The 23,603-nt window shown below is 35.2% G+C and overlaps 4 protein-coding genes across 12 annotated transcripts; 1 reads left to right on the forward strand and 3 right to left on the reverse strand.

The window, feature by feature from the left end:
* Position 1: 1 nt before the first annotated feature.
* Positions 2-5,687, reverse strand: ninaC (neither inactivation nor afterpotential C). 3 transcript variants are annotated; one of them, XM_064356943.1, is made up of 12 exons: positions 4,857-5,687; positions 4,316-4,806; positions 4,175-4,265; positions 3,840-4,124; positions 3,273-3,661; positions 2,705-3,223; positions 1,568-2,655; positions 1,455-1,517; positions 1,224-1,408; positions 967-1,166; positions 280-914; positions 2-223 (listed from the first exon to the last, which is right to left on the reverse strand). In XM_064356943.1, exons 1-12 carry the CDS (start codon positions 5,121-5,123, stop codon positions 120-122), a joined length of 4,317 nt encoding a protein of 1,438 aa, XP_064213013.1. In that variant the 5' UTR covers positions 5,124-5,687; the 3' UTR covers positions 2-119. The 3 variants fall into 3 exon arrangements, with proteins under 3 accessions (XP_064213013.1, XP_064213012.1, XP_015835531.1); XM_064356942.1 differs by having other exon boundaries at positions 1,455-1,523; XM_015980045.2 differs by having other exon boundaries at positions 72-914; positions 1,455-1,523.
* Positions 5,688-5,805: 118 nt separating this feature from the next.
* Positions 5,806-11,319, reverse strand: Wnt10 (Wnt oncogene analog 10). Of its 3 annotated transcripts, none has more exons than XM_015980047.2 (5): positions 10,736-11,319; positions 10,147-10,211; positions 6,436-6,716; positions 6,201-6,388; positions 5,806-6,153 (listed from the first exon to the last, which is right to left on the reverse strand). In XM_015980047.2, exons 1-5 carry the CDS (start codon positions 10,789-10,791, stop codon positions 5,820-5,822), a joined length of 924 nt encoding a protein of 307 aa, XP_015835533.1. In that variant the 5' UTR covers positions 10,792-11,319; the 3' UTR covers positions 5,806-5,819. The 3 variants fall into 3 exon arrangements, with proteins under 3 accessions (XP_015835533.1, XP_015835532.1, XP_008193179.1); XM_015980046.2 differs by having other exon boundaries at positions 6,445-6,716; positions 10,147-10,415; XM_008194957.3 differs by having other exon boundaries at positions 10,147-10,415.
* Positions 11,320-11,458: 139 nt separating this feature from the next.
* On the reverse strand, positions 11,459-18,034 carry Gr83 (gustatory receptor Gr83). Of its 4 annotated transcripts, none has more exons than XM_008194945.3 (2): positions 17,896-18,034; positions 11,459-12,673 (listed from the first exon to the last, which is right to left on the reverse strand). In XM_008194945.3, the coding sequence occupies exon 2, from the start codon at positions 12,668-12,670 to the stop codon at positions 11,495-11,497; it is 1,176 nt and encodes a 391-aa protein (XP_008193167.1). In that variant the 5' UTR covers positions 12,671-12,673; positions 17,896-18,034; the 3' UTR covers positions 11,459-11,494. The 4 variants fall into 4 exon arrangements, with proteins under 4 accessions (XP_008193167.1, XP_008193166.1, XP_008193165.1 ...); XM_008194944.3 differs by lacking the exon at positions 17,896-18,034 and adding an exon at positions 13,173-13,380; XM_008194943.3 differs by lacking the exon at positions 17,896-18,034 and adding an exon at positions 12,754-12,912.
* Wnt6 (Wnt oncogene analog 6) lies at positions 17,762-23,564 on the forward strand. Of its 2 annotated transcripts, none has more exons than XM_015979715.2 (4): positions 17,762-17,951; positions 21,202-21,419; positions 22,581-22,885; positions 22,937-23,564. In XM_015979715.2, exons 1-4 carry the CDS (start codon positions 17,875-17,877, stop codon positions 23,396-23,398), a joined length of 1,062 nt encoding a protein of 353 aa, XP_015835201.1. In that variant the 5' UTR covers positions 17,762-17,874; the 3' UTR covers positions 23,399-23,564. The 2 variants fall into 2 exon arrangements, with proteins under 2 accessions (XP_015835201.1, NP_001164137.1); NM_001170666.1 differs by having other exon boundaries at positions 17,945-18,031.
* The last annotated feature ends 39 nt before the right edge of the window (positions 23,565-23,603 follow it).

Raw genomic sequence — 23,603 nt, forward strand, 5'->3', positions numbered from 1 at the left:
GTTTATTTTTAACATTTAAGTTTACAATTTTACATGTTTTTATTTGAGATCTACATAGGGTTAACATAAATATTGAAACAAATTTATTTGACGCGCATCAAAAGTGTGGTACACAAAATTTAAAAAATCGTCAAAAAAATCCTTTTGCTTTTGCATTTGATTTTTTTCATAAATACATCGCCAAAAAAAATTATTATATTGGATCCTAGACTTTTGGTGTGCACTATAAATATAATCAGAATATAATAGCGAAAAAGTCTTAAATTTCTACTTCAAAACCTTCTAAAACAACACCCGGTGCCAAGTGTATTTTTATCTTTTTCCTGTCACAAGTATATTGAATATTGTTTATATTACGATTATTTCTGGCTTCGGCGCTTTCGTAAGTTTTACCCTCTACTCCATTTATTCCAGTTTTCCTTAAAGAATATGGTAAAACTTTTACATTATTATCCTCTATTTTGACTTCTTTTTTGAAGTTAGTTTTTCTTAACATCCCCTGAAAATTAAAAGGTGGTTCGTTTTCTGAAGCAGTTTTTTGCCCAATTTGCTTCAATTCTGTTACAGGATCTATTCTCTTGAGCTTTTTTGTCAACGGTGATTTTATGTAATCGAAATCTTCATTAGCTAGCTTTGAATTAAAATTAATTTTTTCTTCATTTTTGGAAAAAGTTTTCGTTTCCTTCTCTTCTTTCATAGTTTTTTTTAACATTTCCTTATTGTGTAAAAAATTGTCGTCTACTGTTTTGTTTTTAGTATTCTTACGGTTAACATTTTCCTCTTCTTGTATTGAATCTCGAGCAAATGGTGAAGCAATGGGAATTTTAGTTTGCACCGCCTGGTCAAACTTCGAAGAAATCAAATTTCTCCAACGATATGGTAGATCCCATGAATCATTTTTTTCATCCAATAGCCTAAAAAAATAAGTTAACAGGTGATTAATTAATCTTACATATTAAAATTAACTCGTAATTCAACACAAAGTTTGACATTTCGCTGGTATCACAAAAAGGTATTTCATCAAGACGAAAAGGCATTTTTTGTACAGCTACCGAATATTCTCCCAACCAAACAGAAATGTTTGCTTTTGAGTCGATATTGTCTAACGAAATTGCTTGATTAAGCTCTTCAAGTTCGTAAAAAATGCCAATGTTATATAAATGAACCTACAATTTTAAGAAAAAAATTATTATTATCTTTCAATCACAGATACTACTCGATACCTGTTGAGAAAAATTAAAACAATCTTGATGTCTTACAGATTTATAAAGAAATAATATACGAAACACTGTATTATTTTTCCATTTGAGCGCAAATTTTCGAATAAAACCACACGTTTCTTCATCTAGAATTTTGTAATCTTCTGCAAAGTCTTGGTAAGACTTTTTTACAGTTGATTCTCTGTAAGCTATTAAACAGTTGTGGAAGAAGCGCGTTTTAATGTATTTACAAACCTTTCTGTATTATGATCGCGGCTTCTTCTTCAGTCATTCTGTATTTCTCTGCCTGCACATGTCCTAGAACTGAAACGGTTTTTTTAATTATTCAATTATCCAATGATACATACTGCATTTTTCTCCTTTGTTTTGGAGGTGCTTGGTAACCAAACACTTCGCCAGAAACCTCCTTAAAATGCTCTGTATTTTAATAATTTTCTTAACTTGCGTTTCAAATAGTCTAGTCAGATATTCTTCAACGTAATACTTGAGAAAAACTTTAGATTTTCCAACATCCCAGCCTTCGACTCCGAGACGAATCAAAAGCAGCCGACAGTTTTCTTTAGTAGTTTCAACGTTTTCATTGAAATCGAAAGCAAGAAATTTATATCGTCTTAAAAACTCGTGAAAAGAGGTTCGATAGGAGTAGCCGTTTTGCCTCAATTTTGCAGTTTCGACCACTTCTAGGGCCCGTATTTGTTGCTTAACTAATCCGCAGTCGAAATTTTTTGGAACCTGATGCAGGTCTGTTCTTACACAACGAACAAAATGAGTGCATCCTTTTGACAAGTCTTTCAGCAGTTCCACACCAAGTGCTTTAAATTTCCTCAGGGACGTGGTTAAGTGCTTAATTTGGGAATATTGATTATGTGTCAGTTTCTTCGAAGTAAATTTATATTTTGACCTATCAGGTGCGTCAACTATTAAATTTCCAGTTCGATTTAGTTTATTTGTAAAAAGTAACTTTACAGTTGGATTGTCGGACAAACGAAGAGTTTCAATCACTTCAGCCGGAAGGAAATCTCTGTTTTTCTCACATATATCGCATCCTTTGTAAGTTACAGTTCCCGTATAATGAGCAACTGCAAAATCTAAGTTTCCCACAACTTTTACAAACTTCAAGTCACTGTTTTCAATAAAATTGATAACGTGTTTTTCATTCTGGTTCATTTTAGAGACTTCGTCAATTATCGAGAAAACACCTTCGGGTTTACCCAACAATTCATCCAGGCACGATTTGTTGTCATAATAATTTGATGAAGTATTAAAATTCAAATCTTCGTCCTTCATGTCCAAATATTCCCAATAAAAGTTTCGTTGTGTGTAATAATAATGCATTTGTTCATTGAAGCAATTGACGAAAAGCTGTGACAAGTAATTCTCTTTAAAACACTCAAAGCCAAAATAATCAAGGATTTGAACTGAATATGTTTCTCCACTAGAAGAACAATAAATTATAAAGCAAAAAAAAAGCTTGAATAAATTACAATATTTTTCGTCCCGCACTTAATCTGTTATTAATTGTGTTGACAATGTAATCAACTAGTCTTAAATACAAATTATTAGCCAACGCATCTCGTACACTCTTTGCTTCGTCTTCTGTATTTTTTTTCCTAATTATAACATCTTTCTTGATTAGACAGTAATTGGCTAAAGCCCAATGAAATTTGCAAGGATCAATTTGTAGTAACTGAGCAATTTTTTCAACGCATTCCTTATCTCCGCTCTCCAAATCGGCTTCCACAAAAGACATTTCACCCAAAATTAGGATAGCAGACGTTATTGATAATATCGTATCTATTTCGGAATCATTAAACTCAAAGTCTTCAAAAAATTTTAACATCTGTTTAAAGTCAATTAAATCAACTTTCACTTCATCATTTGTGTCTTCACATTTCTTCAAATATTTGTATTCAAAATCGGAATTTAATAAATATTTCTCCAATTTTTTATTTATTTTTAATCCTTCATATACAGAATATAAGAAATAAAATGTACCTTGCACACTATCAAAACCTATGATCAGTACCCGAATTTCAATAGCAACATACCCACCTATCAGTTGAAGAAACTCTCCATTTTTCTAATTGAAATACGTTGAAAATAGCACCACTGACTTTCCCTGTGTTTCCGAACTTAATATCAACTTTAAAGACGCATCTAGTGGAATAATTATTGATTGGCGTCAAAGCGTGTGTTAGAGAATGAATTAATTTAACTGCATTTACGATTCTCTGGAGATTAATGTTGTCATTTTGTCCGAGATAAATTAGATGATTTAGCAAGTGGAAAAAATTCGTCGTTTTTCCAGAACCACTTTCTCCCGATAAAACGATTTTCTGGGAAATGTGGTGGTGAAGCGCGTTCTGATAAGCACTATCAGCGATGGCAAATATGTGAGGCTCGTTGTCAGAGCGTGATTTCATTTGGTATTTGCGGTGAAACTTGAAAAAAATAAATAAATAAATTCAGAATATTATATTGCTTGCGGCTGTATAGACAACACATTTTACTACGAATTGTATGTAGTGTTATAGGCCCACTGACCCTAACTTCGTATTTATTATTGAGTTTTTAGTTTTTTGAGTTTATTAATATTAAATTTAACTAAAAAATATTTACCTCGTCACCATAAATGTCTTTTTTTTCGTTTGGATTAAGAATGAGCAAGATTTCACCAATAAAAGTTTGAAATTGTCCTGACTTGAAGCGCGCTTCAAGCAATTTCATCACATCCTCTTCTTGCAAAGAATCTAAAGATGCTAAGTCTTCAGCAAGGATTTTTTCCAAACCACCGTCAAGCCCACACTTAATATAATCTTCAATGACTACAACTTCAGCAGATTTCGTGCGCACTGAAGGCACAACTTCTAAATCATTAATTAAAGTTTTAATTTCAAGAGTAAGCTAAAATTGTAATTGAGTTCTCTATGTGTAGTAACAATCATGTTGCTCACATGGTAGTTATTTTCGGGCACTTGTTGCAAAAATGGGTGATTTATCACCTCCACCATGTACGGACGATGCTCCGCATTCTTTACCAAACACCTGAAATTATCGATGAGTGTTTTACACCAAAAAAATTCAAGTTTTCCAACTCGTTAATAAAATCGATGTAATTTTCGGACCAATTAAATTTGCGGTACAGTGTCGGTGGTGGATTTGTAACTATTTGGAATAAAATTCTCGAAGGAGGCATTGATTGGTAGGGAGCTGTTCCATCCCCTAATTCTATTGCGGTAATGCCTAGTGACCAAACATCGACCCTATTTCCGTAATTTCTTTTGGTTCTTTTGCATGTCACTACTTCAGGAGCCATCCAACAAGGGGATCCCACGCAGTCATTTGTCCCGCCCAAAACATCGTTCAAAAAACACGAAAAACCAAAATCGCCCAATTTAACATCCCCATTGTTCGTCAGTAATATGTTGCTGCCTCTAATATCACGGTGAATGCAACAATTTTCGTGTAAAAATATTGCCGCTTTCACGACTTCTTTTAAAATATATGCAATATGTTCTTCCCGCATGCGACGATTTTTATCGAGGAGATTCTGCACCAAATCCATAACACAACAGCTACTGCATATCTAAGGAAACACAAAGTTGTGTTTCTGCAAACGGACGAAAGATTACTTACTTCTAAAACAAACCAGACGTCGTCTTCTTTACGAAAAATTCCATAGAAATCGACCAAATTTCCGTGCCATGACAGATCTTTCAAAACTTTGTATTCATGTTGTATGTATTTTTCGAATTTTTTCGTGTGTTTTTGTACTTTAATCGCCACTTGTTTGTTGTCTGCTTGTGTATCACGTGCGGAATGCACGCTGCCAAAGGCACCAACACCCAAGCAATCTTCCACCAAATAACGTTCCCCAGGAGAAGGCAATTCTTTCAAATTCATTTTGGTGTTAACCACCGATTAAAAACGCATTAGCAGTTAAATAAATATTTTAGAATATGGAATGATACGTGTGATTAAGAAATCCTTTATTTAATGAAAGTCACGTAACAATCTGGAGGGAATTTAAACCTGACTACTAGCATATAACAACATGTTAACGTAACAAATTAGTTGCTAATTAAATCTCTTAAATGGTACCTCCAGTACAAGAAACACCGTAATTAAGTTAATTAAAATTTATCGTTAATTGCCTTTTATAACAACATAACAACACTAGTTTAAAACACTGACTATTTGTAAATCGCTAATGGCAAAGTTGAGTCGTGCAGCTAATAGAAACCTTACAGTAATTAAATTAAGCTAAACCAACTTCGACCCGGTTTGCTTTAACGGCGAGGGAAATAAATTAAATTAAAATACTTTCATGAGAACTTATGAATGTCGCGTGATGATAACTTAAGAAAAATTACTCAAAAAATCAAATTCAACATTGCATTTTCATAAGATACGCCATTCGCTAACGTGTAACTTAAATCGCTGCTGTTTGTCTCGGTTTATTGGCAAGATAAATAATTCAGTTATTTGTCGTTGTCGCCTTGCCAATATTCAATAGATTGTTCGTAAGATTAAATCGACACGTTACGTAATATACGGTACAAGACTTATTAGAAATAAAACTCAGTGTGGGTAAATCATTTATTTACAAATACTGATCCACTTTTCTTCGATGCAGTCTCGGCATTCGACTGTGCAACACCAGCGAAAAACGCAAAAGCAGGATACCGTCCGCCGTTGTTTGACCAAATTGTAGCCTCTTCCGCAACACAGAGACGAGCAGCTGCTCTGGTCGGTGGCATTTAAACTGCAGAGTCTCCCAGAGGTGCCCCAAACGTCCAGAGGCGGAGCAGCGTCGCAAAAGTGCGGACTCTTTTCGTAAAATAACAGATTGTTCTTCAGACCGCGCTTGTGCTTTTTCTTGTGAGGAGTCCACTGTCGCGATTTGATCCGTTGCTTCAGTTTTTTCTTATAACTGAAAAATCAAAAATGATGACTCGTTCAGTATTGTGGCATCCTTACTTAATTATTTTGAAATTCCGATTTGTGAAATAATTCGCCTGGTCGACTTGAATGGCCGATTCGAATTTTTCCTTGAGGGATTTTCCAACGTAATGAAAATTTGGAACTTGTTTCCAGCACGTTTTCAGTTCGCAGCTTCCCGACAGGCCGTGGCACTTGCATTTAATCTGCATGTTGGCGAAAACTGTCTGAAAAGTATTCAAAAATCCTTTGTTGGGCACAGTTTTTAATTTACTTTGGGTACCATTCGACCAATTTTGCTGTTGTGTAGACTGACTTGCGAGTGTATGTCGTCGTTCACTTCCTTCGATTCGAAAAACATTTTTGAGAATTTGCTTCCGTAGTGCAAGTTATGCGAGCATCCGGCCCATTTCCAGGCGCCCTTGGTGTTGTTGTGCCTGTGTTGGTGCATTTCACAGCCGCAATTCGTGAGCACACCTCGACTGCAGCTCTTCGCCACTGAGATGGCAATACCGGCTGAGGATATGGCGTAGGCAAAAGCAGTTTCCCTGAATCCTGCAAAAAGCCACAACATTAAAAGATAGTTATTTAAAGAGCAGGCAGACATGATAGACGGTGGTCACAAATAAACAGAGAATACTTCGTCAATAAATCTAAAGACACGCACGTAAGGCAGCTACAAACAAGGTATGAAGGAGAGATAAAAATTTTGAGGACAAGCACTATATAGGGTATTGGCTACTGTTTTATAATGCTGCATTGAGAAATGTTGACGATCGTAAATCTTCCGCAGCGGGCCGCTCTCTTGCTAGTTGTTTAGTTCGTGATTACGCATGCCGAAAGAAGATAGATGAGCTTTTGTCCGATCGGAAAAAATACGTCATTTTTGTTCCCATGCCAAGTCAAATCACAGCATCCGCGCACACAAAAATTCGATTTCTTGGCCCGTTTCTTCAGAAATTTGGGAAATGAGTGGATTTTGTTTCGCCGCAAGTAGGTATAAATGGTAATGGTGGCGATTCGCAAGCGAGTCGTGCGTCAATCCACAGTGTCTCAGTTTGGTTTTTGCGTAATGTCGCCATGCTCGTGACGAGTAAATAAATCGCATCTAAATTACAAACCTACATTTCGCATATTACCTCGCTGCCATATACGAAGGCTCTTAAGAAGAACGATATTATTTGAATCGGTTTAGTTTCAAACGATAATGTCTCTTCAACTGTCTTGAGTCTCGACCACCAGCACTGATTATCTAATATTGCCAGGAATGGCATAATTGTCGGCACGTATACTGTCTACCATTTCCATATAAATTAAATAACGATAATGCAGATTGCAGGTGGTTTCTGCCTTCTGACTTCTTCAACATGCAGACACATTGACTGAAGACTCAGCGAAACAGCACTGCGCGACGTCTGTGGGGATCGTTATTCTAATCACTACTCACAACTCTAACGTGTGCATTTTTTTTTTTATCAAAAGTAACAACTGATGATGCATGTGCTTAGCGAATAGTAAATTTAACAAACTTAAGTTTTCTCAAAAACCACACCACAGACCGCAAAAAGCATTTTTACTATACCTCAAAAACTGCCAGTGGCACAGAAATCAGCGTTAATAAGTTTTATCTATGCATATAAATTTTTTCAAAATTCCTATTTCCTATATTAAGTAGAAATAATAATACAGTCGAATTTTGATAAGTGGAACTTCATAACTCGAATTATTACACATTCCGCGGCACCAAAGCCACAAATCCTAATTTTTATTATTATTAGATAACTCACATTTCTCAAATCTTTTTGACGATCCTTGGACCGCAATTATAGCCATTCAAGTCTAATTTTTTCCCCACCATTCTTACTTTAAGTCTATAAATATTTTACACAATTTTTTTTGCACAAACCAACATTTTTAAGCATCGCTTGTTTTACAGTAACATAAAAAATCGAATAAAAAATAATATTTTTTGCAGCACAGAAACATTCACTAATTTTAATTACATACAGTAGGCAAAAGTGTGTATACCAAGCATTTTGTGCCTAAACTAGGTATACCTTAGAAAAAACCTAATTAGTACATTATCGAGTACTTCAAAAATGTAATCATTTTTGAAAAAAAAATTTTCGAAATTCCTTGTACTTTTTGACTTATTCTATTTTTTTAATTTAATAACATATTTATAAAATCACTAGTTTAAAACAATACTATTGCATTAGAAATCAATTTTAAGCCATAATCTTTTGCCAAAAAAGTCGCTGTAAAAAATTAAAAAAAAATAACTGACATTAAAAAAAATAATGAAAAATATAAAGTATTGAATAGCAAATGCTGAATTCTGTATGATTAGTAGTTTTTCAAACATATATTGTGCCTAAAGTCTAAATACACTTTTAGCAGACTCACCCTGTATACGAATATATTTCCAGAATCATTGTATGACGCCTAAACCAACGTATTTTTATATTTATTATAAACGTATATTAATTTTTATCTTATTTATTTTTTATTAATTTTTATTATTTCATTATTTATTTATTTTTATTAGACAATTTATATTTACAACAAAAAAATTATATCTAAATATCTGTTTCCAAATAAGAAAAATATCGATGCATTATCACTTATGAATAACCGACTACTGATTGTGCATCTATAATATTATTATAACTTATAATTTATGAGGTATATCAATTAAATTGTTAGGTTTAATAATTTATTTTTTATGAAAAAGCTCTTAGTTTCATATATTAAATAACAAATATTATTTTTAATGAAAATGTAATTAATAAAACATTTATGGTAAGTAGCGTTACAAGTATATTATTACATTATATCAAAATAATGTTTTGTTCAAGCATTCATTTTCTTTCACCATTCGCCAATTTAGTGACTATGTTCTACTCACATGAAATGATTGCATCGTATTATTCAATTTTTTTTAAGAATTATGAAAGACAAAAACAGATTTTGTGTTTGTTTTTGTTACTCGTAGATATAAATAGTGCCTTTTTCCTTTTTTGAAAATTATTGAGCAGTTAGTTGAATTAGACGTGTTTTAAAGTAGCTGCAATTAAATATTAATACTGCATCTTACAGTATATGTACTAATGTAATAAATTAACTAAAAGCAATACGCGATGCTTTTAACACTGCATAATTTTACATAATTTACGATTTCGTCGCTTTATAACCGAGCATCGCCCACGGATTCTCGGTTCAGTGATACTAAAAATTGTAACTTGTGATTAAAATTAGACAAAATCACATAAACGTATTTTATTTCTTGAAAAAATATGGACACTTTGCAAAAATTTTCACTGCATTTATAACAAAATAATTAGCTATTATAAAGCAATTCGCTTAGAGCTGCGCCTCCGTTTCGTATAACAGACAAGATATGATAGTTGTAATTAAATGCAATGAGCTGTGGCAAATTTTATGTTGCTAATCGACAATAATGGGTTGTAAAATTATCTACGTTTAGTGGTTAATATTAATTTGCATTGGCCGCAAGTACAAGTCGCAAGACCGCAAGTATGCGGGGCCATTACACATCATGTGGGAATACACTCTAAATTTTCTGCGCTTTTTCTCACAAAAAGATTATTATTTCCATTTTATCATCATGCAAACTTATTCCGCAGCCGAATGAAAAATAGCGTCTTTTGAAGCGAACACTGCATCCCTTTGCTTGTCTTTCTCGATTGGTGATGCACGAAAAAACCATAACAAAAGGTACACTCTAATAGATGTCATTTGCCCATTGTAAAGCTCTGCACCCAGCAGGGGCGAATCGAACCATACCTAGGTGCCTAGGTATCACTTATGAACATTTAGTGACAGTTTAACTGCTATCCATGAATAGAGCCATGACACTACCTACAGCGTCGACACCTGGACGGCAATAGAAAGCCATTCTTTGCAAATAGTGCGTTAATTCATGTCCGAATAAAACAAATTATTAATAAAAGTGAAAGCTTACCTTTTCGAAAAATGCCACTGGTGTAAGGATTTTTGGTTTTCGTCGAAAGCGACGAACAATTCCACCTATAATTAAAAAACTGATAGTGGCATTCTTTTACTGCCTGTCTGATTCCTTGAAGAGCTGCCAACATTTCTTCCGGATAACGATAACAAAGCTCGAGCTGCAGTCTGCTAAACCCCGGAGTGGTTCTACATACAGTGTTCCCGGAGTATAAATTTGCTCTTATAACCGATCTGTGATGAGGCAAAGAGTTTTCATGTGCGGAACTGAAATCGTCATTCATAATTACGACGCGAACTAAATAATTTTTTTCAGATGTTATACAAAAATAATTTTAGTTTTTGAAAAAAAATAGACATCGACTTTTTCTTTAATTGTCAAAAAATTATACAAAAATAATTTTAGTTTTTGAAAAAAAATTAGAGATCAACTTTTTCTTTAATTGCCATCAGCCACCAAAAAAAAATTGTCACGCTTTGCTGATAGAAGAGATAGTAAAAGTTAGTTTTAGAATGGCAGGCGCCTATTTGGATTGAAAGTGGTGCCGGGGATAAAAATCAAAATTGCAAAATTTAATAATGCTTACCTGGACAGCAACCCGGAGACAAATAAAGCCAGGACAACTGGTAAAGATTTGCTCATCCTTGAGGCATGCTTTAAAAAAGCTTTCGATCCTTGTTAAAAAACAACTGGTGTTAACACACTCGGACATACCCGGACCGTCATTCTCGTAACCGAAATAAGTCCGGCGTACTTTTATCGGAAGAGTAATCAGAATCAGAATGAAGACGTAGGGAAGAGATGAGATTGAGGAAACTCGCGCAGACTGTGGGGTGCCTTGGAGAGGGGTATTGGTACTTTAGGGGCCGACAAAGCGAGTGGGGAACGTCTAATTACTACCTCCATTGATTAAGCCGCCGACAGCACTCGTTCAAAGAGTTGCACCTCGAATGTCACTAAAACTACTTATCTCTTGTTTGTTATGTCTTTGTGGGGCGGCTTTTGCACTTGGCCGACGACGTTGTGCATAAAGGGGAAACTTATTAAAACGCCAGTTCGCACACACGATCGGTTACAAAAACTTTATTTCTTATTTCCAATACAAGTACAATATTCTCGATGCCTTTCAAGTGATTTACTTGCTGCACCTTCAAAGTATCCGGCGATGTCCAGCATTGTGATAATAAACCGAATCTGGATCTTAGATGAGAGGCGGGCATCGCACAATCAAAGGCGGAGCTTACTCCTACAACCTCCCAACAAATTGCCGTAGAGGAATCGTTGACTTTTTCATAAATAAAACAACATAAAAAACGTAAGATTTATTTCGCAGACTTGAAGTAAATTACAAATCAAAGTACGTAGAATTCCCCAAGTCATTTGCTTGCAGAAACTCTCTCAAGAGGTAATAAAACTGCAGCTGTTTTTTCTCATCCAAATACGATATTTTTTGGAAAATGAGCTCAACACTCGGACTTTTCACGAACGTAAAAATGTAGACGTTCACAAAAGTGGCCATTAAGAACTGGCAATCAAATCTGTCCATAATTCCTCCATGTCCGGGAATCACGTCACCGAAGTCTTTCAATTTGAAAGCTCGCTTAAAGCCCGACGCGCAAAATCCTCCAAACGGAGCGATTATGCTCGCAAATAGGGCAAGTGCCACAAAGTGATACGTGAAAGGATAAAGATCTACAGAAAAGAACCACAAAAAATACTTTTTCGGAAGAAATAAATAACTGGGAGTGCAATCGGACGATAAGGCAACACTATTACCAGTTTCGTAATACTCGATCGGACAAACAAAATACTTGTACCGGCACATAATATTTGATAAAAAGAAGCCACTAATGAATGTTCCTACAACGCCCCCAATAAAACCTTCCCACGTCTTTTTCGGCGATAGTTTTATTAAGGGCGTTTTCCCACACAGTCGCCCGAATACGTATGCGAAAATATCGTTTAAAATAACCAAGGAAACTGGAAGAATCAACCAAATCAAACCGTTAAACATATTGCCTATAATCATGTACGACTGAAGAACGATGAGTATCAACAGTGTGTGAGTCCAAGCAAGAATCCGAAACTGCTTCAGATCATATTTCCTGACCAAACTTAACACGAAAAGGACAATTCCTCCGAAATAGGCACAAAACGAAATAAACCTATGATAACTTATCATTATTTTTAAATTATAAAATTTATTACAGTAACTTTGAAAATACGGTGCTATCGTTTCAATCGAAAAGAAATAGTTCGCCACCATGAAAAAATACCAACACAGAAATCGAAAATAGGGTAAGTTGTGTGGAAGTTTGTTACTGTCGTAACCAATTTTAAGAATCTCTTTGAAACAGAAAACTTGGATTAGAAAAGCTAGTAACATTAGCATAACTGGGCCTTTGAGAATTATGATAAGGAATCCGGAAATCATGAGTATACCGAAAGTCACACGTTTAATCACGTTGCTCAAGTGCTGTAAATACGTCTTTTGCGACTTCACGCCATCGTTGGTCTCCATCCTCTGCAAAAAATAATTCTATTAAGGGAAATGTAACCATTAACCAAATATATTTAAAATAAAATAAATACAAACTACTCTACCCGCTGAGTCGCTGGATGTGGTTTTCTCAGTGACATTTTAATAACTACACATTTAAAACGTGTGAATAATATCTAATTTAGGCAACGAAACTCAAAATCCAAACATTGTATTTGGTATATTTAATATAAAATATTATCGGTATAGCTTATCTTATCAGCCGAACGTTATCAAACCCATCGAAGTGTTTACCGTAATTAGGGTATACAAAGTAGGTGTGTAACGCGTGTATGCGCATACCATAATAATTGTCAATAATGCACACCTATGCCTACACATCATTATGTGTTTAACTACAAATACAATATACTTAATGTTCGTTGAGCAAATACTAGATCATATTCTTTCTACTAGAGTGCAAAGCAGTCACGCCATTCAGCAGATTAGAAAACAGTATTAAAGAATCAATGCAACTACTTACATGTGTGCTGGATTTAGTGCGATGTATTGTGCCACCGCTGCTAAATACCTAATTAAAACATCCTTGAGGAAGCCTGACCTTGACACAAACAAATATTTACAAATTGCATCGTAGTTACTAGTTATAAAATGAATTAACTAAGATTAGGGCAATATATCGATCAGCTAACTAAGTATAACGTATGAAATAATCATTGGGTTAGTGTAAGTAATCGAAATATTTTGCAATTTCAAGTTGTTATGCAGCACATATTACACAGCTGCCTACCTACTTGCGTTTCATTTCAAGGTATTTATCGGCAGCTTTATTTAGAAATATAAAAAAAATTATGCGACAATTTTAACCATATTAATATTATTACGAATAACTAATCCGAGGATTGTAAGGGCGCTTTTCGAATATATACTATTGTTATATATATTATATATATTGTTGTATATATTATATATATTGTTATATATATACTATATATACTATGTGATATACTATTAAAATTTAAATTACGGAAAAAAGCTAATAAAAGTTTCATTTATATGATTAGGCAGCTAAAATACTTCATATACTTAAGCAGTAAAGTCCAGATGACATGATTAAATAATAAAAGGTGCTACATGTATATAACTGGTCTTAAATTGCGTTCATATTAGAGATTGACACAATATTTCTCAAATTATGCACTTTAAACAACTTATTTCTTATGGTCATCGTTATATCTGCACAAAGAATTTCGATTTTTTAACACAAGTTGTAATGAATTCCTAAATGAAAAATAATTTTATATGTTTGTAGAAAAACTACTTATTAGTAAGTATAAATTAGAAAATATAAATATATAAAAAAAAATATATAAATATAAAATAAAATATAAATGCGTTCGACAGTCAACCAATTTCAGCACATAAAGCTTCACTTAATATTCTACTAATAATATTACTTCTCTTCGTATTGATTTTTTGCACTTAATAATTTATTATTATTAGGCAGCTTTATATCTAACACTACAACATCTCTATGTTTACAAATTATAGGTATTTCTTATTTAATTAAGAGACAAAGCTGGGACAGTAATTAGACATCTTCCAATTTGTGCGGACGAGAGAATTAGACTTGAGCTAGTTTTCCGCCTTGGCAAAATATGAAGGTATAATTTAATGAATTCGAGATGGCGTCATCTACCACAAGGTGTTGAGGGCGGTACCATCACCATTTGAATTCCGGACCTCACACGCAGAAACCGTAAATTGAGTTTTTTAGAGCGCCTTCGGCTTTTATGCAAGAATTATCATTTATTGAAAATTACCCATTGAGGATTGAAGCAAGCGTAAATGTCGTTCGGAAAAAAATCCACATTGATATCTGCAAAAATTTTTCCTAATGTCGGTATTTAAACACCAGACCAGAATTTTCTGGTCAATTAATACTGATGAAGGTTAAAAATAATAACTGTTCTGCGGTTGTGTGTTGGTGGCATGGCACATTTTTGGCACAGAAAACGCGAGAGATTCTGGGAGGGCCAGCCGCAGGGCCGGCGTTTTGATTATAGGCCGCCTGATAGCTTCATTATCTCGATGCTTTAGTTACTGTACACGAGAGTTCTCGATGATGTTTTACACTCTCTGTTAGGAGCAGCAAATAATTGTCAACAATTTGAGTTAAACGGAAATTATAAAGCACAAAATGAAATTTCTGCCTGCTTAACATTGAACAGTTCGTATATAAACAAATCATAAAAAATATTTCCTAGTTATGAATTTGTGTTACTCTTTCGTCATTCACACCTCGTTCGCCTAACGTTTACGACACCGTTATTCCAGAAATTTTCAATAAATTTATTTTGATAAAGTTTTCCGCAAAGTACGGCGTCTTGTTTAATTTTACCACAATTTTACACTAATTTTTTTTGATAAATATTTAATAAATATTTATTTATTTAGTCCGCACTATTAATAATAATTACCAAATTTCTACTTTACCCACTTGCCCATCGGTAATTTTTTGTTAAAGTCGTGTTACAATAAGTACTCGTATCATGTCTGTAGAGTAATAAGAAAACGTTTTAGAAACACAAATAAGAAACACTGTCAATTATTTTACAATATAATCAGCACTAAAGTAAGGAACACGATCGCTAAGAATTATAATTGTATACAGGCGTATCTTCGCCTACCGTAATTTTTGATAAGGCTACATTTTTAAAATAACCGAAACGAGTTCTCGAACAGATCCTCGCTCGGTTGAGATATTTATGATTACATTTGTAGCCGTTCACTTGTTTCAGTATGTGAGGAGAATCGAGAATGTAGAATTGTCAGATTCGTTAAAAGACGATTCTAAAATAATCTAAAGTAAAAATAATGTTGCTACATAAACCACCCAATTACTTGTTCATTAAGCAGTGCTAAAAATTGCGAAATTTTTAGATAAATGGTCGTGGATTTTAGAAAGAATGTTTTCCGACTCCGCAAAAATGATTGTACAAAAGATTATTGAATATTAAAAGACTAATAACTGCCTATTCACTGCAGACTTATGTGACAATACGTGAATCGCATAATTATGCATTGAAAGAATACGTAATTCAATGTTAAACTTTTAGCTGGAGACAACCATAATACCAACATAAATAACTTGCCGTGATTTAATAATACTGCATAATGGTGAGTGCGTGCATGTGCGTATTGCAAAGACAAACATCTGTTAGAAAAATCAAACTATTTCTTAAATCGCCAATTTAAATGAGTTTACGTTTTTCAATCGCAAACCCGCAAATAATATTTTCAGTAATAACTGCAGTTATGTAAATGTTGAACTTAGTTTTGTATCTATTATATTGATGGTCTTTGGTCATGCAATTAAAGAGAATATTGCACATTCCGAGAAAGTATTTGAAATAATCTACGCATATATCGGCACAATGGTAGACATTTCCCTCCAGGGACAGAACGAAAAGGTCAAAAAATATAAAAGCCAATCTTTTATGCTGTCTCGGGACGTGGTGCTGGCAATTGAAACCACCACGTACTTGCAATTCACGTCCAAGTGAAGACAGTTAATGGAGAAACATTCAACATTGTCTTCGAACCGTCTCACAAATCAGTCCGACTGCCCATTAGGATGCTGATATCGTGATAGATTATCAGACCAAGAGCTATATGTAAATCTCACAAGCGTATTGATGTATCTGTCGTAATACGTCTTGCAAATTTGTCAGTAAGATTTGAGACGAGCCAAGTCAAAAACAAATTTTATTTTGAACCGAAAGGAGTACAAAATAAAAGTGACAACTGATAATAACTAAAATAACGATCGGTTTCTTGGGTTCTAGGTGAGGGGATTTAAACAAATCTAGATTTGAGTTAACCACCTGTATTTTGTTCTGTGATTTACAGTTTGTTTTTTTTTTTTTTCAAAAAGTTATTGTATGTAGGTATGTTTTCGTATAGGTGAGTATATCTTCTTTAAGATGCGCCACCGTTTGCATCTTGCGAGCAGCGGATCGTACATTCTTAACGTCAATTGTATGCCACCATTAAATCCTTCTGAAATCCGCACCGTCGCAGATAGTACGTAAGATACACTATTATTTTACTTGGAGATGCTCTGAATTAACCTTGGCAGGAAAATAAAATACCCAAGTTGTTTTTTTGTCGACTGACAGCAAAATGCGACTGTCTGAACCGTCAGGTCTTGCTACCGAGGAATTCACAATCACTGAATACTTGTCTTGTTCCCAAGCCTTTCTTTTTCGGTGCACCTTGGGAAAGAACCTCTTGGCTCGTTTTCATTTCGACGCAGCAAAAACCCGGAATCATTCGCCAAACATTTTAAACGGTAATTGCGGCAATTTGTTTTGGCGTAATTGCATATTTTAATTTCTCATGAATTATTTATCGTACAAACGTACCAACATTCGCACCGCTGTTTCTTCAAACTCACCCAACACTTCACACCTCCAATCACCACTTTTCGCAATCATTTCCTCGTTTTCAAATCATCTTATTGTCTCACAGAAACTAAACTTTAATAAAGTTTCAGCTTTTTGAAAGACGAATTAGTTTGAAATCTGCTGTTCTAATTTGAAGATGTATAAATTTTTACGTTAAAGATAAGAATGTCCTTAGAAACAATTTTTAAAGCATCCTTTGAGTATCATACGAAGAAAAGAAAAAATCGAATTTCCTTTAGCAACTGGGTCAGTTTTCTTATTTGAAGGTACTATATTTATTATAAAATTTTATGGGATCGGCTTTAGTTCCTCATTGTTCTTATAAAAAAGTTGACAAAAAACATTTTGTTATGTCAAATAACTGGAAATTGCAAATTGTTGATAAAAACCTTTTTTGGAAAAATAGATTCATTTTAATAAAAACAAGAAGCTAATGGTTTTATTATAGTCACATACGCATTTACTTTGTTCCACGTTTAGTTGTGTACATTTTTTTACATTTTAGTGAACTATATGACGCTAAATTTTTCAAATCTGGTCAATGCTTTTTTCAAAATTAAATTAGAATTCCTTGTGAAATAGTCTAAGACCGAATCTAGGGATCGCATCCTTTGGTATCTGGTCACAGAAGACTGAAAAACCAAGCAAAAAAAATGGGATAAAACTTTGTCAACTGAAAAACTCCACCACTTTGAAGATGACATCTTGGACGTCTTCGTCTGCGTATGTAAGTACGTCTTGGGTGTGTGGTTGCGCATGCGGCGGATTTTAACTCACCTGAGAAGAATCTCCTGCTCAAGTTGCTGTATCTGGCAGTCATGGGGCTCGCTTAGGTGAGTGAGCGCGTGGTCATGCACGCCGTGCTGGTGTCCGTTTACCTTCTGCTTGTCACCCCCATCACATTAACTTGGTGGTGAGTTTTTATCGTTATTTTCTAATCGCCTGCCTGTGCCCCACCACTCGATCCGGGCGACATCTTTCCGGAACACTAACTGACGGATGTGCACTCTTAAGCCAAAATTCGGCGATCAAAACTAACTCTAGCTAATTTACCAAAACCTCACTGCTATCATAGTAAAGAAACATTAATTATGAACATTCTAGAATCGGAAGATGGAGGCAATTAACCCAAAGGTTAATTAAATTTGGATTTTTTAAACGGAAACGTTGAAACATGCGTGTAATTTTATTAATTTATATTGTTTACGCATTTATTTACACACATTGTCATCATAGAGACTTAACTAAAATTCAGTAAGTAAAAAGTGGGCACTAGGTACAATGACAAGAGTTTTAGTTAGGTATTTGGGCCTACTGAAAGCAATGGCTTAGATTAAGAATGTTTAACTGTAAAACAGGTAGGCATACCATGCAACAAGCAAACACAAAGTTTAATCTCTTTTATCTTTATAGTGTTTATTATTTCCACTAATAATAAGATCAACAGGATGTTATAATTTCCGATTTGAAGCAAATGTGTCTCTCCACCAAGTATTTTATGTTAATAAATAAAATTAATTAATACAAAATTTTTAATAAAGCTATTACAAGGCGCATTTAATTAATTCTCCACATAATATTAAAATAAAAATTGTTGAATGGTATGTGTAATAGCCAGAGTGGTTTGAAACCACCACGAAATGCGTCTTGTGATTTCAGCGACACCGCTTTATTACACGCTTTAATTTGTACATTTGTGTATATAAGGTGTAAAATTTAGCCTGATTGAGTTGTTGCACTTATTGTATCTTAATGTGATGAAATAAAATAACCGGAAAATAGACTTTTAGATGTCTTGGTGCTTTATTATAATGCACATTATTTTTTTAAATTACAATTTTTATTTTTTGATTTACATTTTTTAACTCTTTATTACAACAAAAATAACTGTTACGGCTCGTTGGACGTTTCGTTCAATTTGAAGCTAGAACGCGTTCAGCCGATGTTGTACAAATACACTATTGTTTTATGGGGCATTGGCATAAATGCATTTTCACATGTATCTAATGACTTTGTGATAACTTATGTAAGTTTTTTCAAAAAATTATTACAGAAAGATACTCTTCAATGTATGCACATAATTGTGCACGGAACACCTACGATTGTTTTCGTGAAGGTTTAATGATTCAACTTGATTGGCTATTAAGCGGTGGCGGCACTTTGTTCATTAATGTCATAACGAAGCTTTTTTCCAGCAGCTAGAATGATGAAAATGAATAAATAGGTTTATTTTTAACTCAACTAAATTAACATGTTGTTTTTGCGAAGAACGTGGATTAAGTAGGTCGCAGATTTCAACAAAATGCTCATTTGCTCATAGAACTATACCTATTGCTTTTGCCAAACACCAAAAGTAAACGGCTGGGTCAATATAGCTGTTGAACTCTCTAACGTTTTGATGTAAAAGTTTAAAAGTAACATGTTAATTAACACCAACCTGCAAGTTAAAGGCTATTACAAGAACACACTGTTTGAGAATGACTATTTAAACATCAATTTACAAAGATCGTTGTGCTAAAAAGAAGTTCATCCAGATGCGTGTTTCGGTTCCAAAATTTCTTCTCCATATCGCGGCGAAAGCAACAATTCGCTCTAAATGCCTTATTAGATGGGTTTTTAGACGTCCCTCACTAATTGAAAGTATCCATAAGAAACAATACCGAAAATAAATATTTAAATTGATTCCACTTTGTGTTGGTATTCCTGGTTTCGAGAAAGATGGACCAGTCTTACGAAACGTTTTATCAAAAATTTGATAAAGTCTTCTCACACTAAAACAAACATTGTAAATCAAGAACGCATTTTCGACGTTCGTAGAAAACAACTGGTGGGTGAAAAGTGAGCACATATTTGCTCTCAGCCAGTTTAATACTCAGCCAAATCCCAAATCAAACCAAACATTTGAAACATTTTTATTATCCATATTATTTACACATATGCATCATATATCAAATAACTTTACCCACGAGAATAATTTTCGTCAAAAATAAAAAAAACAGAAAAGGAACTTAACAAACACTGACTTAAAAGTTTAATATAGTGATAAAAAATAATTTCAAATTATATGGCTGTTTCTTCTTATTAATAAAGTCAATGAAAACCATACTAGGTACATCATACGTTGAGCAGACCTTCGGATTGAAGTGTGAGAAATCATCTGTTGACAGAGGCGAAATAACACAGAGCGCGTTGATGTAAGGTGAAATTTTATTTATTTTACTGAATAGGCTTGTATTATTGTAATTGTCTGATAAGTTGTTTGAATTGAAGTTGGTAGTATACACGTAGGTACGTGTAACGAAAGGAACTGTCAGCTTTTCTAAAAGAATAACGCATTGACTCGCTTGCTTTGTTTATTAAATATTCCCCAATTCCGGGTTACACCCAAATTTTCAAAACAGATTTTATATGTTAAAGACACGTCGACGATTGATGCGGCATTTTCTATAAATACACAAACTAATTTTACGAAAGTTTGCAATTCAAGTAAAAAATCTAAATTTAAGATGAATCATTGTTGAATCACGGATTTGAATTTTGAAAGCTTATGCAGGCGCCTCCTTTCGATCGGATTGACCTTTCCCGTCAACCGGAATCCACCAATAAGATTATTTATTGCTGCTATCAGCAGTCTTGATTGTACGTCCTTGACACAAGTGTTATACGTATTGATATCTGTTGTCTTCTCCAATCACGCCGCACGGGACGTCCCCTGGGTAGCCATTGGTCGTCTGCGCCTACCACCCTCAAGCCAATATTTCACCATCTGCGGAAACGCTTTTTTCCACTTTAGACGTCAAATGTTTATCAAGTGTATGATTGAAGCATGCAGTGTTTCTAAATCCAAGCTTAATGAGTCCATTAACTAATCATGGCCTCTGAGCATTAAACCCAGTGTTTATAAACACGGTGTCAATGAAGACCTGGACATGCTTTATTCGCACCATCACCTGTGTGTACCTAGACAAAAATAAACTGTAACCGAATTGTTGATGTCTTTTCCCGTAAACACAGCCACCACTGCAATCCGACCAGTGATAGTTTATTTTCACTAGGGAAATTATTTGTTGATCATTGTTCTAGGGCCGCCGGGAGCCAATTGGTCATGGATCCGCGCACAATTTGCAAAAAGACCAAACGGCTTAGGGGTAAAATGGCCGAGATTTGCAGCAAGCAGGCGTTAGTGGACCAAATACGGCTCGGGGTCGAGCTCGGACAAAGGGAGTGCCAGTATCAGTTTAGGTTCAGGAGGTGGAATTGCACATCTTCGAGAAAAAGCATCAGAAAAGTGCTTTTGCGCGGTAAGTTGAAAAAATCAACTTGACGAAAACTATCGACGACAAAGGACAATGGACCGTGGCGTGGAGAGATTTATAGCGAGCAGTCGCATACCTGATCAGGCCATTTCCAAATCTGTAAACATTTTGCCCTTACTGCGGAATGCCAGTTTTTGTCATCCAGCTCGGACTGCGTCAGTCATAATTATTGTGATCTACCTAAATTAATGAAATGGCACGGCATATTTTATTATTGAAAAGAAAACGATATAAAGCATCAGACTGGTCTGTACCCAGAAAACATCACCATAAATTTGCTATCAACCTGACAAACGGAATGCTCCGTGGAGATGCCATGTATCGGACCAAATCCGTCGAAGATGGCACGCAATTATTAAAGAACATTCCGTTTTCGATTCGCTTTGTATTTTTAGCGATAATTAGCATTCTTCGGAGGCGATGTTTTTTCAAATTTTTAACATAACGACAGTTTGAATTCTTCGGGCAATTTTTTCTCACGCTGGGCATAATTCTGCTGATGATTTGCAAAAGTGCATAAAGAGGTGTAAATTAATAGTTCACCAGTCGATGGAGATATGGAGTGCGATAAGAGGCAGGTAGCTGACTGGAGATTGTACAGGGCTTGTCACTAAGCTTTTAAATCTTTTAGTTTCCGCCGGACTATTAACCACTTAAGATAAAGGACCTGCTAAGATAACCGACTTGACTTATTGACTGCTTGAGTCTCGTCGAGAGCTCGCAAAGGCTTAACTTCTTAACACAATAAATTTGAAAAAAATCGTTTAGGTAAATTTTAATTAAACTAGCATTGGTGCGTCTACGTCCATCGGAACAGTCATTGCGTATCTTAATGATCGATCTAAGTGGATTTATTAGCGCGAAACTTGATGCATCGCATGATTCAGGTCTCATCAATCGCACTTATATCTCAGTATCTTAATCAGATTCCTGCAGTGATACCACCGGTCTGGATAATTGTCATTCACAGTCTTTCGAAAGCGATAGTGATCTTCGCATAACTTGCTCGCTCATGGTAAATCACATTTGCAATTACTATTATTGGCGGTGAGAAACGACAAGAACTGGCGCACAACAGATAAAAATCAACAACCGGCGAATGATGTCGCATCAAAATATCAACGGAATTGTTTCTTTTTGCTGCAGATACCAGAGAGACGGGCTTTGTCAATGCCGTGTTAGCAGCCGGTGTGACCTACCAGGTAACAAGGGCATGCACCACGGGGGAACTCCTTGGATGCTCCTGCGACAGAAAAATGAAGAGCAAAAAAAACAAGAAGAGACTGAAAATGGCATCGATGCCGGAGGGTGACTGGGAGTGGGAGGCCTGCGGGGGAGAAAACATCGACTTTGGGCTGAAAAAGTCCAAAGACTTTCTCGACACGCGATACAAAAAGCGAAGTGATATGAAAACTTTAGTCAAACTACACAACTACGTCGCCGGCCGAATGGTAAGTCCGCCATCCACCCCAATTTTTCACCCAAATCCTTGTCGCACGCAGGCAATCAAAAACCACATGCGGACAGAATGCAAGTGCCACGGTCTTTCGGGGTCATGCACCCTGAAGACATGCTGGCGCAAAATGCCCCCCTTCAGGGAGGTGGGCAATCGGCTGAAGGAGCGGTTCGACGGCGCTGTTAAAGTGATTGCAGGCAATGACGGCCAAAGCTTCATGCCTGAGGACTCCTCCATCAAGCCGCCAGGCAAGACGGGCTTGGTGTACTCGGAGGAATCGCCGCACTTTTGTTTGCCAAACAACACTCTGGGCTCGTTTGGCACACAGGGACGCACCTGTGTTGAAACTTCGCCAGGTGAGGAAGGCTGCAGCATACTTTGCTGCGGCAGGGGCTCCAGAAGTCATGACGAAACCGAAGAAAAAAATTGCAAGTGCAAGTTTTTGTGGTGCTGTGAAGTTAAATGTGAGAAATGCAACGAGACGCGTACGATTAGTACTTGTTTGTGATTCTATTTCATAGTGTTTTGTGTTTTATTGACTATTATTAATTTTTATCTATCTGTACATATCGATATATTTGTTACTAATTGTTGTACACGGCCGCAGAATATAACGCCACGTCTTAACTAGCAAAATTGTAAACGTGTGTTTACTAATAAAATTATTGAACATTGCTTGCGTTTTTACTGCCAACGTTCCAAATTTTGATACC

The sequence above is a fragment of the Tribolium castaneum genome, chromosome 5, assembly GCF_031307605.1.
Source record: "Tribolium castaneum strain GA2 chromosome 5, icTriCast1.1, whole genome shotgun sequence".
Lineage (NCBI taxonomy): Eukaryota > Metazoa > Arthropoda > Insecta > Coleoptera > Tenebrionidae > Tribolium > Tribolium castaneum.